The sequence below is a fragment of the Diadema setosum genome, chromosome 17 (genome assembly GCF_964275005.1).
Source record: "Diadema setosum chromosome 17, eeDiaSeto1, whole genome shotgun sequence".
Classification (NCBI taxonomy): Eukaryota; Metazoa; Echinodermata; class Echinoidea; order Diadematoida; family Diadematidae; genus Diadema; species Diadema setosum.
The window spans coordinates 5,753,744-5,775,022 of NC_092701.1; the positions used below are offsets into that span (position 1 = coordinate 5,753,744).

The following is a 21,279-nucleotide window of genomic DNA, read 5'->3' on the forward strand; positions in this document are numbered from 1 at the left end:
GCACACTTTTTGTGAGAAATTCGGGTAGCGTGATTTCCCCCCGATTTTTCCCCTTTCTTTCTTTCTTTCTTTTTTTTTTCTTTTTTTTTCACGATCCAAAAGTGTGGGGAGGGGGCTGCAGCCCCCCCCCCCTCCGGTTCCGCGGCCCCTGCAATGAATACCAGAAGTAGAATAATTCAACTCACAATATTCTGAGTGTTACATGTGAGTTGTGCGTTGACAAAAAAGTTTATACCTTGCATGATTGTGCCAAGTCGGAAGCTCTTGAGAAGAATTCATCGGACAAGTCGTAGCATTTCACAGTGAAGCTGGTAAGACGTGGCAAAGCACAAACCCATTCTGCCAAATCACTTCCCATTGACGATTGATATTCAGAATCGTCGTCCGAGTTCCACAAAGACAATGCCAGATGTTCGATCTGTAACAAGAAAGACAAAATATACCAAGTAGATCTAAAATATCAAATCATCAAAATGTTTACATACACCTTGGTAGATGTGGATGTGGAATAGTGGGGAACAGGCCTCTGTTTAGTTATGATCATTTATTGACACCAAGGAATAAGTGATCCCCGAGATTTATGTGTATATAAACAATACTTTTTCTCTGGGAAATCAAACCCGAAGAATAAATGTGGACTGATTGAAGGCAGCAATGCTAGTAGAACACATCAATGATGATTTGAGGAAAGTCAGACAATCCGTTCGAAAGTCTTGAATTTTTAAGGTTTCGGTGTCGTCATTGCTGCTTAGAAAAGACTATTACAGGTCATGACGTAATGTATGGGCAGTATTAAAAAAAAAAAGGCATAAGGAGAAAACTTCGTTTTCCTAAAAAAGACATCGTCAATCAACTTGCTAATGACGTACGTTAAAAGTTACTATTCCCGTGCTTTTTATAAGAGACGAGTCAAGTACTCTTTCATTATACTTAAAAAAGTAAACATATGTCAAATTGACTTTATTTTATTTTCTTTGCAGATTTTCTATTATGACCATAAGTAAAAGGCGAGTGTGAAGATTATTCAATATAATTTGCTACCAATCGTATTATATTACTGGACTATAGTTCACAAGACACTAAACATTAGATTCGAAAAAAAAAATGTCTGTCAATATCGGTATACCATTTAAATAGTATGCACTGCTATCTTGCTTCCTACATAATATTGAAATTTTATTCTGTTAATTTTCACGGTTATTTCGTCGATTTCATATTACTGTCTCTTAACACTATTTGATATAAATTCACACAATTGATTAGTCAGAATCTTTTGGTTGAGTTTTGTTTTCCAATAAATTTCGTTTTCCACCTGGACCCCACAGCGATGCCAAGTTGGCTTTGCTGATTTTCATCAAATATTATTATTGCCTTGTTTATTTCCCATTGAATTGTATATTACTGTTACATTTGTTACCAAAGTTTTGTGCGTATTGGGAATGCCGGTACATTAGCCTTTGTCGCATGAAGGGGAAAAAAAAATCTCTGGATGTCCTTTATTTTATCGGGAAGACCCTGCAATACCTGAGTCCACCTTATTCTTAGAACACCCGTGTATTTACAATAGCATTTCTTACCACTTTGTGTTTCAAAAACAACAACAAAGAAACATTTAAAGTGAGTAACAATAGACATTGTATTGCAATGTCTATTGTTTTAAGACGTAAAAGGGATGGTATAGCATTGGTTGAAGTGAGAATTCAGTTTTTAACTTTTTTTTTCAGATACTCAGAAATTACTATATGATAATTTAAAAAGCATACAATTCTAAAAGGAATTATTCGTTTTGAAATGGCTAAGATATGCAAAAACAAAGTACAACAAAGCGACCCTAGTAAATAAGTGTCATCTTTTATTAGGATCGCTTTTACAAAATTGATAACAAAAAAGGGGGCTAAATCAAAGGCGCATCACACATGAATGGCATATAAGGTTGCGTTGACCCACTCTCTGATTCTTTTTTTACATCATCTCAAGCCGATAGCACGTATAAAATAATGTCTTTGCCTGTGATTTTCCATGTTACTTTTTTTTTTACTCTCATCCATGTCAGAGGTGCTCTTGCACTGTCTTGCCAGTGATTCTATTTCCGCCTTCGACGTTATGGAAAAATGAGCTGTTCCTAGTGATAAGCAATGACCGAAAAAAAAAATAATACAAACACAAGCAAAATTACTTTTGGTCAATGTGAGGCTCAGTATATCACGTGACATACCTGACAGGATGATGCTAAGGTGGCAGCCGTAGGGAGGAAATTTTCGGGCAAGTAGTAGCACCCAGCCTTAAATCTCGAGAGACTTGGCATAGTGCACACCCATGTGGCCAAGTGTTCTCCCATCGAGACTTGATTCCGTAATTTTTCCTCAGAGCGGTTAAAAGACCACTTGAGATCTTCAATCTGATAAAGAAAAAAAAAACAGCAAACGACACTTACACACACACACAGACACATTCATTACATGGTCTACGCCATGTTTCTAATGGTAATGGGCACATCCCGGTCTCATGAACTAACAAGCAAAAAAACAAAACAAAAACAAAAACAACAAACAAAACAACAAAAATGACCTCCAGCGCAACTTCTCGTGCCACTTCCGGTTTTCTTTTAGCTGCCAAGCAAAAGAAAAAGAAAGAAAAACAAAGTCTTCAACGCATTTTTCTCATTCCCTTTCCGAGTTTCTTCAGCTGAAAAGTAATTTAAAAAGGGTTTCAAGCGCAAAAACAAAGACCTCGCCGCTCTGAAAGGTTTCATTCTATTTTTTTTTTCTTTAGTGAAACTGGAGTGGGGGAGCAAAGTGGTGACACCCTTTGTTTTCCTATTTACGGGTGCACCCCCCTTCCCGCCACCCCAGTTCCGCCGGCCCTGCATTAGCCAACAAACGATGAAACTTTCTCATTATGACAATAATAAGGAATTCGGAAAGAAAGCATAAAAAAAAAAACGTCAAAGTACTTTGAGAAGCCTGGAAATGCCTAAAAACAGGTAGATACGCTTTTATTTACATAAAAGATCGAACGATTTTTTTTTTTTTTTTAGATTGCCGTTTGATCAACCGAAAGTTTTATATTATTCTATGTTCCTGTTGTATTACAAGAGAAGTGGATGTCATGTAAAAAAATGAGGTGGGTATCTTCTAGCACTGTCCAAAGTCATTGGTTTAAGACACCTGAGACGTGTGAAAGAAAATAGTAATTGCTAGTTCTCTCATCGATATGGTGACCGGTGGAATCATGGACCTTCTGGAAGAGACAACAATAATAGCAACCAAATGTTCAAACTGAAACTGGAATAAATTGGTAGGGCTTACATATACCACTCTCTGAAGAAGACAAAGTAATCGGACCATGTCACCTGAGGCAGTGGCTCAACTATCACTGCTTTCTCTTTATTTTCCGTTTGCCATCTTTCATCCCCCTTCCCTCATCATTGGTTGATAAAGTTCATAATGATAGTATTGAATGATGTAGAAGATTAATCAGTCGATTCAATTGATCGTATCGAGCTTCAGCATTGAATTTTCATATTAAGAAATATTAGAACAGTCGACATTGTGTTATGCCTTTTGAAAATGAACCTGAGACTTCAAATTCAACTACAATTTTAAGCACAATCTTATTCTGGTATCGTGGTAATAGTCTTACCTGACATGTCGAAGCCTTTTCCCTGATAATTTTGTAGAAGTCCTTGTGAAAGTGTGAGTTATTTATCATCAATTTGTGCAGGACACTGGTGGAACAGATGCCCACTGCCACGTCACGTGAAAGAGTCTTTCCACAGTTCACATCATATATAGATAACGATTTCTAATGAAAACCAACGTTAGAGATAACAATTAATAGAAAGAAAAAAAAATCTTAAGAGTGTGATGATATCCAAGGCAATGTGCAAGGTTATACATTAAGTTGTTATCGTCATTTCTGTCTTCATGAATGCATGATTTGAAGGGGAGGAGAGGGGTGCATGCTGCATACCCATTATTGCGCATTGGATATAACACCCTCAGCATTCTACAATACATTACACGCAGCTGCATGAATATATATAAAAAATACAATGTCTCGCTTTCAAATACAGCAGTATATTCAGGTTGTATATTGTCATTTTTTTTTACCAGCAGTTTGGCGTATGTAAGTGTTTTTTTTTTATATTCAAGTTGCATTAAATTCAAAGTTTCAGTAAAAAGTGAATGCAATTACTTTTTCCCCACTGATTTTTTAATGGGAAGTAAATTGTCTTAATCACTAAAAACTTTTCGAAAAAGATTCCTTATAAAACATTTCACACAAACAAATACACAAAAACAATATGATATACGATATAAAAAATATATACATGATTACATTAATTATGGCAAATTGCATGACGTTCTAACGCCACTTGTGAGAGTTATAGAGAGCTTAACAGTGTTCTTTTTTTTTTCGGGAAAATACACACGTAGTAGTATCCACTAAAAGCATGGTCCAGATGTTGAAAACCTAAAATAGTATAAGGTTACATGCATCTGACACGCCACTTGGGACCATTTACAAATTGCGTGAAAAAGAAAACCGCCAGAATTGAACCACTCTTCCATCCCCATTTCCTGAATGATAGAGAAAACAATGAAGACTCAGTCATCTTTGGGCATACACAGGAATGGTCAAGGGCGCCGATTCTAACGGGGGCGAAGGGGAATTTGTCCCGCCTACATGGAAATTTTGGGGGCGCATATCATCCAAATACCCCACCAGAAGTATGCACCAGATTGTTCTAATAATTGCATTCATAAAAATGCAAAGCTCCCCCGCTCTGTCCGGGGAAAAAAATATTTGGGGCAAATATATATATCATTTGCCCCCCCCCCTCCTAAATTCCCCATTTAATGTAGAATTTTCTCTTTGTTTCATATTTTATTATACAGAAAACTGTCCAAGCACTCAAACCAGATTGCTGAATTTCAATCCTGAATATGCAAAATCTCCATCGCGTCCCCGACACCCTTCCCCGTTCGATCGTTTCCCATCCATTTGTATCCAAGGGCGTCGATTCTGGAGGGTTAGGGGGAAGCATGTCATTATGTCCCCCAATAACATCCGAAATTAAGAAAAACTGCCTGCTTTTTGATAGATATCTGTCCAAATATTTCACTCAAACTGTGCACCAGATCGTTGAATTTCAATTCTGAAAATGCAAAATCTCCCTCGCGTGGGATGAGGATACCCCCTCCGAATCCCTCTCAAACAGTACACTTCTATTTATGAATTTCAGAACATTGATTTTCATCAAAAGTGCGCATCAGATCTGACACTTAAATGCCTATATATTGAACATTTCCCTCATGCTCTTAATTTACCCTTCTCTGGCTCGGTGCCTATCCGTACACTTAAACTCGATATATTTCGGGAAATGACAATTTCCCTAACATTCCACAAAAGAGTATATCAGACCGTTCTTTTTCAATTCTAACTAGAAATGTCGTTATATTGACTGGTATGCCTCCATCATAATGCATGATTCTCCTTATAGGTCTATGATATGTCTTGACAATGTGTGATGACATTTTCATATAATTGGTAAGATATCACAATGACATGTTTGTCACAATTAATGTATCTAATGTTTACTTTCCTTGAACTACGTTTAATTTGATGTATGGCTTTACTGTGCAAGTTTGTGCATTCAATAATTCATTATTATATAGGAAACTTTTACTTTAATCAGGCCTTTGACTCTTGATCTTTGACTGTAATATGACACTGAAATTCCCATAAGAATTACTGTCCGGCAGGACATGCACAAATATGTGCTAAGTTTAATGATACCTTGAGTCAATTCCGAGATATAGAGGAAGAAGTGAAATCTAGCAGTTTCACTTAAACTTTGACTTTTTGACCTGGCAAAGAAAAAGAAACTGTCACAGAGAATCTCTAGTGGGTTATTTATCTATACACTTTGTTTCAAGAAAAATCCTGCAGGCATTGCATTGATACGAGGGTGTAACAGGTATTTCCTTTTCCCAACCGCAAAACTCTGATATCGTCAAAGAAACTTTTAAAGTTTTGTTGATTTAGGGTATACTGTAGCATTCAAAGTCCGCGAAAGACATTTCTTGTCATTTGTTTATGTTATCTTTCATGGGTTGATATTTCCAAGATAACATGTTTTATGTACAATTGTATTTCAAATGAAGAACATAAGTAACCTTGAGGAAACACGTTAAATCCACCCAGAGAGGGCGACAGGCGGTTTTAAATCACTTCCAGGCAAAAATGTTATGTCATCTTAAAACTAACCAAGTATTGCCGCGCTTCCATGAAAACGGATGGACGCCCCTGTTTGTGCATTTATTTATTTTTTACATTGACAGATTTCCTATTTCATCAAAAAGTGTGCACTTGATCTTTCATTTACAAAATGCCAACGTTCTCTCATAAGGATGACTTGCTCTTCCAATTAACCCTTCCGAGGCTTGATTCTCTCTAATAAAGTTAATACCCTTTTGATTAAGAATTTCCAAAATTTTAATAAAAAAACGTGTATACGGCATATTGTCCTTTTTCTAAGAGTGCAAAAGCTACCTCTTGTTTAATGGTTTGATTTTGATGATTGACTTTTTAAATATAACAGCTAAAATGTAGGCCTAACAAAAACCAAAACAAAATCTCTCTCATGCGGGATGGGGCCTACTCCCTTTCCACACTTTCCATTACCGTGAATATGAAGGTTTCTGACTTTTTTGACAAAGATAAAAAGGGGAAAAAACACCAATATCTCACTAAATATGAACACTAGATCTCCGAATGACATGTCTAAAATTGCAAAATTTCTAGTGTTGGGTAACCCCCTCCCATACCCTCCACCTTCTCAGTCACACCTCTCCCTCGCATATATTTTCCAAGTTTTGTCTCCACCTCCCCCCCCCCCCCCATCATTAGAACGGATCAACGCCTCCTGGATTTTAAGTGACCTAACTTAAAATGAAATAGAGGAACCCAAATGATATGATGAAATATCTAAAATATTTTAACACACCCAGATTAAATATCTATACTACCAGTCATTTACTTTGTTACATTTAAATTTAGGGCTCCAGATTGCGGGCGTGTGGGTATTATGCCAACGCTGGCCTACGTTCTTGAAAATGATGGGGATCAAAATAGGCTTTCAAGCAGCAACTAAAAAAACAAAGAAAGTCTTCACATTGACGTGCCATTTTTCGCCGAAAATCGGCTGACAAGGAACGCAATTATATATATATATATATATATATATATATATATATATATATATATATATATATATACATATGTATATATTACGTTGTACACACACACACACACACACACACACACACATATATATATATATAACATGCTCTCAAATAAAATTTCATGTCTGGCGACTTTCTGTAAGTTTTGTGATGCAGGGGCACATATATATATATATATATATATATATATATATGTGTGTGGCGCTCCGTCGGAATGAGTCAAAAGTCGCAAAAAATGAAATCGTAGTTATGCCTATAGGTGAATTCTACAGACTCTAAGCTTTACACTGATATGTAATACAACTCATTTCGACATCCCCATAGATCATAAAAACGAATATTAACCACGTTTGTTATGTCAGTTGATTTTCTAAATAACGGAGAAAATCGCTCTCAAAGTTCAGGCTATGTTCATGCTCACAACCTGTTTCTTTCACGGGACGAAACAATACAACTGTCCTGCTTAGCGACGGCGTTTACGCTCCATCGCACGCACTACCGTATAAGGCGATAGCTTGGGAATGTAAGATAATCAACCAATCGCAGGACAGGTCTATCATTAACGATTCTGACCAATACGGCAGCCCGAATGTAAACTTCGGCGCGTTTGTGTCCGTGCCGCTGCCGCCGCATGAATGAGTCGGTACGCGTTGTGTGTCGGCTGCGTTGTGGTTTGCCGCAAGTTTTTAACTCACAAACAATAGGAAACAGTAGAAAGAAAAGAAGGCACGCAATGCGTCTTACGAGAGGCGTCTTTTAGCGAGGGCGTTGATCGCTTCCATTCTCCTCCCATGTTGTTGTCAATGGAAACTAAAGAGGATGCGTTTAGCAAGTACCAATACCTAAATAGAACCTGAGAACCTATTGTAGGCGGGCACGCAATGCGTCTTACGAGAAGCGTCTTTTAGCGAGGGCGTTCATCGCTTCCATTCTCCTCCCATGTTGTTGTCAATGGAAACTGAAGAGGATGCGTTTAGCAAGTACCAATACCTATTAAATAGAACCTGAGAACCTATTCTAGGCGGGGGTTCAAAAGAAAGCATCGGTAGAAAAAGTCAATGAAGTTGATTAACGATAGTCGTCTTTTGAGATCGTGTTCTTTGCGTGTTCTTAAAACCCTCAAATTACGCACATGGTCGTAATGTTGCAGAGCATCAAAAACTGCTTTCGCGTCTTTTCTGCTGCAGCTGTATACAGCCGTAACATTATGAAGTCCCGCCATATTAAAGGCACATTTCCTTTATAGGCGTTGCGTGCACAGTAATTATCGCTTATCACGCTTGCCAATGCTGCACATATTATACGTATCAGAAGCAAAGGTTGATGTAGGCTTGACAGCTTCACGTTGGGTTTACAATGATTCTCAGTCACTTTTTTAATAGCATAGCATATAAAAAACAATTTGTAGCTTAAGCGGAATTATTTTTTTTTTACATCACATGTGCAGTTACAATCTTTCTGCGTTTGAGAAGCGGATCATAAATAATAATACTGAAAAATATTCGGAATTAATACTTAGGCCTTCTTCACTTCGTTTTGTATTCACAAACCTTATCAGAAAAAAAATGATTGCTTGATTACTTTCGGGTAAAGGAACTACCGGAAAGGTACCGCATTTAATTTTCTTGTTAACGAACCTAAGCTAATAGCAAACCATATTTCATTGTGTGATTAACGAACCTTCAGAATAATCAATTGTAATACCCCCCTCCCCCAAGGAAAAAAAAGCATTTCAATGTCATGCGTTGTCAATAGCGATAAAAGGCCCGTTTTTATTTCGTAGTGTGTCTCAGTACTCCTGTGCTTATTTCTAAGGATGTGCCTCTCTTAATGATTGCGATTGATGTTCAACTATTTCTTTCACGCGAGCTTGAACAAGAAGAAGCTAAAATTCAGGCAAGGAGACGAGTTTTCTTCCATGAGATGCAATCATTAAGACACATCTATTCACGAAAGTTGTGTGATTGCTTATGTGCTAAAGAATTGTGTCCATTGCATGAATCAGGCACTATACAAAACGGTTGAAATCTACTGAAAGTCGAACTTCGTTTTGTTTTTTGTTTTTTGTTCAATTTCATTTCAATTTTAAGCGGGGATAGACTAGAAATTAGTTTGTCTATACTGGCAGGAGACATTACAGTTTTCCAGTACATGCTCCGCATTTAAACAGTCGCCATATTTTCGTGGTCAGAATCAGATAATGGACACGTGATATATCATAAAAATGAAAATAGAAAACAACGAACACGCCATATGTACAAACATTATGAACTTCAATGAATTAAACTTACCTGTGATATTCTGCATAAAAAACAAGCACGCCGATTAAATGATTTAATAGAATTAATAGAGCACACAGCGATATCATGCATGGCAGATCAAATCAAGTTCAATTGGTGAGAAAGCTAAATGAAGTTAAAAAGTTGACTTCTTTCCGTTTCTCTTTCAATTCATGAAAACAGAATTGCATTGTATATCTATTGAAGAGGATTGTCTCTGTTGCGAACGATCGCCATATATAGCACTGTTAGTCTCCTGCGCAAATCCGAATCCCTAAATACTTTAATTTTTGCTTGATAATGTAATAACCCTGCTTATAATTTCATAAAGGACTCGCAAATTCAAAGTTTCAAACCGTATACTAAAACATTATATTGTATACGGTGTATTTCAAAAAACATTTTGAATGCGTTGCGTGTTAGCATGTTAATAGCACCAATCTGCCTTTTATTTTCCGTACGTAAAGCGCACAGAAACGTAGTAACCAAATGTTACAAAATACAGTGAAATGCATTGTACGGCGTGGTACTATCATTAGAAGTATATCCCATTCCTTTTTTACTTTTATTTGCTTGAACCAAACCATGTGTCATTTTCGTAGCGACATCACTAGGAATTAGAATGTATGAAGATAATCGTTACTCATTTTTTTTTTGCGCTACTATTATAGCATTTACATTTTCCAACTTTTATTGACATGCAGTACTATGTTACTGTATTGTTACGATTACGAATGTTGGTTATGAATTCAAAAGACTGGTTTATTAATCGAACTACAAAGGTAATAGCTGTTTTGAAAGTAGTTCGATACAAGTTCAAAACGCGATCGAAGTCATTGTCATAGGGGGAACTGATAGCTCTAGAAAACTTGTTTAGGCTAGTAAAGATTGCCGTATAGGCAATCTTTGTAGAAAGTTTTGACTTAGGCCGTCTTTTGAGTATTTTGAGAAATTTAATAAAGAATTATTTGTTTTGATTATGTCAAGAATTAGTTTGAACTATGAGAATAAAAAGGCGCGGTTACCCAAACAATGTCGTAGTTCGATTAGACAGTCATGATGGGTAAAGTGAATTCATGACTTGACTAAACCTTACTGAATTGATGATCACTTCTGTAAACCATCAGTTATGACATTGTCTTGTGATCGTAGTCAAAATTCTTTTGAGCGATGAGACGAAAACCAACTTCGTTTTGTATTCACAAACCTTATCAGAAAAAAAATGATTGCTTGATTACTTTCGGGTAAAGGAACTACCGGAAAGGTACCGCATTTAATTTTCTTGTTAACGAACCTAAGCTAATAGCAAACCATATTTCATTGTGTGATTAACGAACCTTCAGAATAATCAATTGTAATACCCCCCTCCCCCAAGGAAAAAAAAGCATTTCAATGTCATGCGTTGTCAATAGCGATAAAAGGCCCGTTTTTATTTCGTAGTGTGTCTCAGTACTCCTGTGCTTATTTCTAAGGATGTGCCTCTCTTAATGATTGCGATTGATGTTCAACTATTTCTTTCACGCGAGCTTGAACAAGAAGAAGCTAAAATTCAGGCAAGGAGACGAGTTTTCTTCCATGAGATGCAATCATTAAGACACATCTATTCACGAAAGTTGTGTGATTGCTTATGTGCTAAAGAATTGTGTCCATTGCATGAATCAGGCACTATACAAAACGGTTGAAATCTACTGAAAGTCGAACTTCGTTTTGTTTTTTGTTTTTTGTTCAATTTCATTTCAATTTTAAGCGGGGATAGACTAGAAATTAGTTTGTCTATACTGGCAGGAGACATTACAGTTTTCCAGTACATGCTCCGCATTTAAACAGTCGCCATATTTTCGTGGTCAGAATCAGATAATGGACACGTGATATATCATAAAAATGAAAATAGAAAACAACGAACACGCCATATGTACAAACATTATGAACTTCAATGAATTAAACTTACCTGTGATATTCTGCATAAAAAACAAGCACGCCGATTAAATGATTTAATAGAATTAATAGAGCACACAGCGATATCATGCATGGCAGATCAAATCAAGTTCAATTGGTGAGAAAGCTAAATGAAGTTAAAAAGTTGACTTCTTTCCGTTTCTCTTTCAATTCATGAAAACAGAATTGCATTGTATATCTATTGAAGAGGATTGTCTCTGTTGCGAACGATCGCCATATATAGCACTGTTAGTCTCCTGCGCAAATCCGAATCCCTAAATACTTTAATTTTTGCTTGATAATGTAATAACCCTGCTTATAATTTCATAAAGGACTCGCAAATTCAAAGTTTCAAACCGTATACTAAAACATTATATTGTATACGGTGTATTTCAAAAAACATTTTGAATGCGTTGCGTGTTAGCATGTTAATAGCACCAATCTGCCTTTTATTTTCCGTACGTAAAGCGCACAGAAACGTAGTAACCAAATGTTACAAAATACAGTGAAATGCATTGTACGGCGTGGTACTATCATTAGAAGTATATCCCATTCCTTTTTTACTTTTATTTGCTTGAACCAAACCATGTGTCATTTTCGTAGCGACATCACTAGGAATTAGAATGTATGAAGATAATCGTTACTCATTTTTTTTTTTTGCGCTACTATTATAGCATTTACATTTTCCAACTTTTATTGACATGCAGTACTATGTTACTGTATTGTTACGATTACGAATGTTGGTTATGAATTCAAAAGACTGGTTTATTAATCGAACTACAAAGGTAATAGCTGTTTTGAAAGTAGTTCGATACAAGTTCAAAACGCGATCGAAGTCATTGTCATAGGGGGAACTGATAGCTCTAGAAAACTTGTTTAGGCTAGTAAAGATTGCCGTATAGGCAATCTTTGTAGAAAGTTTTGACTTAGGCCGTCTTTTGAGTATTTTGAGAAATTTAATAAAGAATTATTTGTTTTGATTATGTCAAGAATTAGTTTGAACTATGAGAATAAAAAGGCGCGGTTACCCAAACAATGTCGTAGTTCGATTAGACAGTCATGATGGGTAAAGTGAATTCATGACTTGACTAAACCTTACTGAATTGATGATCACTTCTGTAAACCATCAGTTATGACATTGTCTTGTGATCGTAGTCAAAATTCTTTTGAGCGATGAGACGAAAACCAACAAACAAAATGCCGTGTATCATCGCTCGAGATTCCAACATTTGGCGTCACCCGACCAACAATAAGTGACAAATCAAATGGAATATTATGTTGTGGGATGGCAGCCTGTGTTACGATTTTTAAATGTTTCGAGCAATTGTTTTAAAAAAAGAAAGAAAATGAGGCAAAGTTCAAGAAATTAGAAAAAAGCACGTAAATGCAGGCGATCATGTTTGATAATCAAAGTAAGAGATTACAATCGGCCGTGTGGATGTATATGATTGCCTTATTTACATGTCTGATTTCTGTAAACTATGTGATATTTAAATTTAAGTTCCCTTCCCTCCTTGATAGAAGTTTTGTTGGGTTTTCGCTATAGGCATTTATTAGGAAACGCTGTAAAAACGACAACAAATGCCTACTATACATCAAGAGATGACCTATACATGCATGAAACACAAAAAATCTCTACGTTCTGATATAAATCAACTGCTTGTTTGTTTGTTTGTTTGTTTGTTTTGAATTACCATGGTCTTTGTCGGGGGAAAGATGAAGAAAAGTAGTAGAGTGTATCACTCTCAAATCCGAATGATTGCGATAAGTGTGTATCCCCGCCCTTTCTATACAGGTAAACGATTTAAGCTTGGTATGCTATTATAAAAGCCTGCATGTGTCACGCGGAAGAACTGATTCCGTGATCACTTTTAGCCTTTCATAAAATTCACGTTTTAAGATGGTAACGATAGCTTGTAGGAGATAGAGTAAGTTAGCGTCACTGACTGTGGTTCTGAACACAAAAGGAGACTGAAAAATTCCTTTACAAATTAGCAGACATAATGCCGATCCTCCAACACTGTTGCTCCATTCCGTCACTGATTCTGCTATCAATGGCGAAGAAAGAATACTGGTTGCGTGATTATCCACCCCTAGATAGCAGGAAGTTTACCTTTCATTGTTTAAGGCTTCGTTGATGCGGGGTTTACTCGGATACAAGGCGTGAACATTGCCGGCCGAGTTCTTTCATTCGAAATTCCTCAGAATACGCAATTCAATGGGCAATTAGCGCTGCTACTTGGCAAAGCTGTTAGCCAACCTAATTCTTTGCAGACTTGACCTCTCACATGTCAGCTACACGCAATACACGGCAAACAGCTATCATTATAAACATTCTGATTAAAAAACAAAACAAAATGAAGAAGCACACTTTTGAGTAGCGACACAGCTTTCTGTCCCTTTCTCAAATAGGTCCTACTTCTAAAAAATACACAGATGACTAGAGTCAGAATATCCTCCAAAGGGAACACGAGCTATTTGGGCATTAATAATGTTTGTCTTCCGATTTCTCTCCATGCCGTCACGGCCCAAACCATCATAAGAAATAAGGCAATTAGTTTCATTAACCAGGGAAATAATAGCACGCATTACATACATTTGGCGAATTATCACACAAATTGTCGACTTTATAAAAACGAGAATAATTGACAACTTAGGCCGTACTATATCTCCAGAGATGAACTTTAAACAGCAAGTCACATACCAGGGAACGAAAGTTATGATTATTTGAACAAATTCATTAATGAGGCCAATTAATAACCGTTGTAAAAGTACACACACGCATAAAAAGGTTTCGAGTTCGATATGTGATCATTGTATTAGCTCATAGATAAAGTATTATAAATTTTGCGTGATCGTTCGTTGGAATTATTTTCTTCAGTGCGATTTGTGCGTCATGTCAATCACCACTCATTGAAATGGAGTGCATGTATCAAACGAAACTCGCTGGTCATGCAATCAATAGCCTTGGTCTGCTCAATACTATTGCGTAATTCTATAGCCCTCGCCGCTTGGCCGCCGACGCCGCCGCGCGCACCATGCTTTGTTTTGTCTTCAAATGGGTCAAGAGCAATGCCTCATTAGCATACACCCTAGCAACGGAGGCGGAGTCTCCATCTGGCAAGAACAATAGGTGCGAAACGCAACGCAAAGGCGAGCGTTCGAAAAAAATGTAACCGAAAAAAATTGTCTCAAAAAAACGGTGATTTGGGACACTTGTACTCATTTTCACACGCTGAAATTTTCTGTACAAACAGATAAAACATAAAGGAATCAAAATCCGTCATAAAAAAATTTCGACCCGAGTAGTGCTTCGCCTTCATTTTCGGCTCATTACGGGAAAACTCCCCTTGCGACTTATGACTCATTTTGTCGGAGCGCCACACATATATATATCTTTGTGTTTTTTTGCTGCCGCCACTTTCCTCCTATCTTATAGTTCATGCAAAAAAGTGGGGGCCCAAACATTCACTTCCTATATCTTCTGCACAAAAAAAGCCAAACAAACAGGGGGCAGACTCCCCCCCCCCCCCCCCCCTCCTCCACGTTGCGCCGGCTGCATATGAGGATTATCACCCATCATCCCCCCCCCCACGCCTTGGTACAGATAAACGGCCGCTTATATTATATAATTTACTAGTATGTCTCTCATAGATATTTGGCTACAAAATAATAATGCATTATAATGTGACCGTGCATCACAAAACAAACAAAGAGTTGCACCCCTTAATTATACGTGAGGACTCAAAACAGGTGAAATGGGTCAACTATGTCAACCTTGCGTTTTTCATATTTTCTGAAAGAGCTATCTTTCTTTTACATTATTCTTTAGTTTGAGATCATAACACGACTGGGAAAGTGTGTTTTCAACAGTTTTTCTACAACTCTTTTTTTGGGAGAGTATAGAATGATTATTAGTATCTTGTGGCCCCTTTTCAATATAATGAGAAATACTGGAATTTTAAATAAGCTAAAACATTTTTTTCCCTAAGTATATTTTGAAAAATTTATATGCAACGCTTATTTTACCCTATCTCTGTTACGGAATACTTGCCTGGGGAAACTGTGCCAAATTATACATTGAAAAAATTTTCAAACTACAAAAACGGGCTATTCGTTCAGATAATCTAGCCGATTATCATTGTCACACGAATTATTTCTTCTTTGAAAACAGACTCCTTAAGGTTGCTGACTTGTTTTTATACAACTTAGGCACATTTCAGTTATCAGCCAACGGCTTATCAGCAAACGGCTTTCCTGACGTATTTACTCATATGTTTCAGAAAAACTATGCCGTCCATGCTTACCCCACAAGACAAAGAGATTCATTTCACCTTCCACGTACTCGCACACTCCTTGCTCAAAAAACAATTGTTTTTACCGAACCTAAATTCTGCAATGATCTTCCCGCCGATTTAATCAATTGTTTTAGTATGTTTAGATTTAAACAAAAATTGAAATCAATGTTAATAAATGAATATAACCAGCCTGATTAGAATTGTTAAATGTTATATGCGCAGTATCCCCGTTTAATGTATATTTCTGGTTTATGCTCCCATTATATATTCACTGCATCCGTACCTGTATTAACATTTTTAACTCATGAAGTTGATTATAGATAATGTGCACGTATATGCTTGTGTATCTATATGCCATATTTCACTCAGTTCTTATTCTTTGGGTTCTTGTTTTTTTTTTTTTTACTTTTTCTTTTTCTTCTCTTTTATTTCATTTTCCCTTTGTACTTTGGTAATTTAAGCTTTCATATCGTTTCGTCATCATTACTTTGTGTCCTATCTCCATTGATTGCATAGCAAATTTACACCGGTATTTTTTCATGGAACCTGCGTTTACACGCTTTGCTTTTGCGGTTCCATAATATTTCACAAGTTATAGAGAATTGTCTTATGTTTATTACGCATGCTGACGCACTTTCTGTTCATGACCCGACTTATAACATATTTTGTATCTTGCTTCGTTCGTATTATTATTATTTTTTTTTCTCCATTGATTGCATAGCAAATTTACACCGGTATTTTTTCATGGAACCTGCGTTTACACGCTTTGCTTTTGCGGTTCCATAATATTTCACAAGTTATAGAGAATTGTCTTATGTTTATTACGCATGCTGACGCACTTTCTGTTCATGACCCGACTTATAACATATTTTGTATCTTGCTTCGTTCGTATTATTATTATTATTTTTTTTGGGGGGGATGTATTTTGATGTCAAGTGAAATATGAAAATAAACGTGGTGGAACTGTTCACTGTGTCTCGAGTGCAAGACCAGTGCAGTTTCAGTATTCAATTCAATTCAATTCAAAATTCTTGAAATCTTTCGTGCACTTAACTTTCAAGTCCATAACCTTTGAAAGGATAATGCTACCGCTTTGTTAGTTGACAATAATCATGGAAAGACTGTGTTGATAGAATATGCTCAATTTCAGCTTAATCTGATAATCCCTGCATTGTTGTGTCTCCGGTGGTTGACATCCTGTGTTTTGTCCCATTCATCGCAGAGCGAGCACGGCTTGGTAGAGATTAAGCTCATGAATAGACCCTGTACTTCAGAGCCTCTTTTCTCAGTTCACACTTTTCCAGAGAGTGTGCTTTCTTTCCAGTATTTAGGTAGGTTAGGGGAGTCCATTTGTATTGAGTTATACATCATTTTAAAGCTTAGAGTCTGCTCTTTCAATATCTACCCTAACCTAAAAATCCATATCTGGCGACTTTTTGTTAGTTTTGTGGTGCAGGGTACCATATTAAAGTTAGACAAATGGATTAACCTGGTAGGTCAATAAAAATTGAAACCTTACGCATGAGTGGACACCTTTATATACTTCTCTTTTAAGGCACAAAAGTAAAAAGTGCACAAATGAACAAGTTGTCATTCAATGCGTACGTACTCTTCCATGTAACATATGAACACAGGACAGATTTTAAACAAAAATGAATGAAGTTAATCAAAAAAAAAAATAGATATGTACATAATTATGATCTCTATGATATTCCTTGAAGCCCAAAAGATCATTAGAGGCTAAAAATAGCGGAGGAAAATGAAAAATTAATCTGTCAAATCTGAATTCAAGTGAAATGAGAGAAGCAATTTTAACCAAAATGGTAGGAATTAGAATTGATTTATCAAATTTGGAAGATTGTAACTAACATTTGGTTCCTGAATTTGTCTTATCAAGTCTTAAATTACTAAATTAAAGAATAAGATATGTTTCATTCCTTTGATAATCATCATCTACTTCCTTATTTCCTTTCATTTGAGGTTTGAGTTGACAATTCTTATCCCCCCGTTAGTTTCCCACATTGATTTCGCTTGAAGTTAATATGAAGAGATAAAGAGAATAAATGAAAACTTATTTTCTCATTTCATTCATGTATCTCGTTGTGTTGAAATAGTCTTTGATACAACTGCTATTCTGTAGAGTATTTGCAAATGAAAAACATGTCATTTTTTTTTGCAATTTTTACTTTTGTGCCTTGAAGGACAAAAACGAATGTATTCACTCATGCCTAAACTTCCGATTTATGTTGACCTCCTAGGCTGATAGCCAATTTGATTATCTTCTAAGTAGTTATGGTATAATACCTTTATTTTTATCGATCTATTCTATGAAAAATATGAACTCGAGAAAAAAAAGTTGATTTTCTTTCCTGAGTGTATATATATATATATATATATATATATATATATATATATATATATATATATTGCAGAGTTCCAGCACTGTGTCGTATTACTTATGCTCTGTATTATTGTCAACAATCATATGAAAATGTCCAGCTTTACATTATTATTATAGTCTAATGTCATATAGCATACACCATGCGGATGCTAAATTGGCGCTATTGTTATATAACCTCATTATTACCAGTAACACGGGCAATGCTCAGTCTGATATGATTATATTTTTATGAAATGTCCCCAATAATATGAAATGATTTATCTATCATCGTATCTTGTTATACAGCTACGAACCCATTGATGAGATGCATGGTCATTGTAGACTGCCATGTTCGTTCGACTTATACTGCCAAGGACTGCAGCCATGTTAATATTAGCAAGTTTTGTTTCTTTTGTATCTGACTTCATAGCCCTGGTGAAGGTTTTAAAAAGACCGAAAGCTTGGGAATAAACTACATCATATGTTGAACCTAGCTACGTCCGTGAATGCCTTTATCTTCTAGAACTGAATAAATATTATGAAGGAGCTACACTGGTTCTACACGCGGTCGGGAGCCTTTCTCGCACTCTCTCTCTCTCTCTCTCTCTATACATATATATACATGTTTATATTTGCCGCATTGAACATATGATGTAGATTATTATATTATTTACAGATGACACAAATGTATTTTGTAAAGGCACGAATTCGAAGATATTATTTTATAGCATGAATGTTCAACGTGAATGTATAATCAATTGGATGTCTGTAAAATAGAGTGGCGTATCTAGGGGGGGGGGGGCAAGGGGGGCACGTGCCCCGGGCGCCACTCCTTGGGGGCGCAAAAACACGGAAAAAAAACGAAGAAGAAGAAGAAAAAAAAAGGAAAAAAAAAACGAAGAAGAAGAAGAAGGAAAAAAAAAAAACTCGCCCGGAAGGGGGGAGGGAGAATGGTGGGGGGGGGGGGGGGCAGAAAACCAAATCAAACAAGATAAAAACAAAATATGATGATGACGCGGACAAAATGACAATGTTTATTGTATTCACACAAAAATTCCATGGTCTGTGATCTGAAATACAAAAATTTTCGGCTCGCTCGCTGCGCTCACTCGCCAATATGTATATAAAAAAGAAGATAAGAACAAAACGTGATGATGACAAAATGACAGTGTCATTGTGTTCACACATGTCATTTTATATTTAGCAGGCAAAATGTTTCACGGAGCAGCGGCTGCAATTTCTTTCGTTCTGAAGCGATCGCCAATTGGATCAAAAGAAGGTGCCAACGGTATCGAACATACGGGGGGGGGGGGGGGCGCAAAAAACCCGAATCAAACAAGATAACAACAAAACGTAATGATGACGCGGAAATATACAAATTTCGGCTCACTCGCTCGTACTAATTTAGAGTATTTTTTCAAGTCCTCAGTTTGTTGGTATAAATCGTTATCTATAAGGCCGTCACTATATCTTGATTAGAATTGTAAGATTTAATAAGCAAAAAATGACAAGAATTTCATGATTTGTAAGCTGAAATACAAAAATTTTCGGCTCGCTCGCTGCGCTCGCTCGCCAAAATTTGTACAAAAAAAGAGAAGAAGATAAGAACAAAACGTGACGATGACGCGGACAAAATGATAATGTCTATTGTGTTCTCTCATGTCATTTTATATTAAGCAGGAAAAATGTTACACGGAGCAGCGACTGCAATTTCATTCGTTCTGAAGCGATCGCCGATTGGATCAAAAGAGGACGCCAACGGTTTCGAACATACGGGGGAGGGGGGCGCAAAAAAAAATAAAAAAGATAAGAAAAAAAACGTAATGATGACGCAGAAATATACAAATTTCGGCTCACTCGCTCGTACTAATTTAGAGTATTTTTTCAAGTCCTCAGTTTGTTGGTGTAAATCGTTATCTATGAGGTCGTCGCTATAATTGTGATATTTCATAAGCAAAAAATGACAAGAATTCCATGTTTTGTAAGCTAAAATACAAAAATTTTCGGCTCGCTCGCTGCGCTCGCTCGCAAAAATTTATATAAAAAAGATAAGAACAATACATGATGATGACGAGGACATATACAAATTTCAGCCCACTCGCACGCACTAATTTAGAGTATTTTTTTAAGTCCTCATTTTTTTGGTATAAATCGTTATCTATAAGGCCGTCACTATAATATCTTGATTAGGTATTTGGATTTGGATTGTATTTTGGATTAGGATTTGGTAAGCAAAAAATGACAAGAATTCCATGTTTTGTAAGCTGAAATACAAAAATTTTCGGCTCGCTCGCTGCGCTCGCTCGCCAAAATCTATCAAAATTCATTACATTTAAATCACCCTCAAAAGATTCCTTTTAAGTGCTTGAAAAAGCATCATGTGGGCTTTGTTTAAAGTCCCTACTGGGATGGTTTTGGGGTTGAACACTTTTTCAGAGATTAGGGGCGCAATTTTCGTGATTGCCCCGGGCGCCGTTTTCCCTAGATACGCCACTGATGGTAACGGATACTAAAACTAATAGTAATTTGAATGTGATGTATACAGGTAAGGAAATTAACTAGAATTATGATATAAGATGTTTTGGTGTATTTTATGGATGATAAATTGTTCTGGAATTTCTCTTGTGAATTATAAATGTTCAACTATATCGAAAAGTATTGGTGTTCTGCGCAAATTACAATTTCTTCCACAAAAAATTAAAGATGTATTATTGTTTTGATTCATCTCACATTGAATATTGTAGTATTGTTTGGGATTCTACTACAAAGAAAATATTGATCGCATTCATAGATTACAGAAACGTAGTATTCGTTTAATTATCCACTCTTCAAATTTAGCTTCCAACAGGCCATTATTTCTTAAGATGAAAATTTTACCTATTCAAGAATTTATTTCTTTGGAAAGTGTGATTTTTATGTTTAAAGTTGGTAATAATGCTCTTCCTGAAGTATTTCAGAATTAATTTACACCAAATTGTTCCATTCAAAATTGCAATACCAGGAATGTCCAAAATATTCACACACCAATTAACCGGATTTCAAAAACTCGATCTTGCATATTTTAACATGTTTTTTTTTTTTTAAATACCCTTCTTCCATCAATCAAGAATAGGAAGACTTTAAGTCAATTTAAAATG

The 21,279-nt window shown here is 36.3% G+C and overlaps 1 protein-coding gene across 1 annotated transcript in view; it reads right to left on the reverse strand.

The window, feature by feature from the left end:
• Positions 1 to 21,279, reverse strand: part of LOC140241121 (uncharacterized) — a 95,109-nt gene that overhangs the window by 54,653 nt on the left and 19,177 nt on the right. Inside the window, exons 7-9 of the mRNA XM_072320888.1 lie at positions 3,643 to 3,804; positions 2,216 to 2,398; positions 236 to 418 (exon numbers count right to left, since the gene is read on the reverse strand). Of these exons, the coding sequence (XP_072176989.1) occupies positions 236 to 418; positions 2,216 to 2,398; positions 3,643 to 3,804 (528 nt within the window). The remainder of the gene's footprint in view (positions 1 to 235; positions 419 to 2,215; positions 2,399 to 3,642; positions 3,805 to 21,279) is intronic.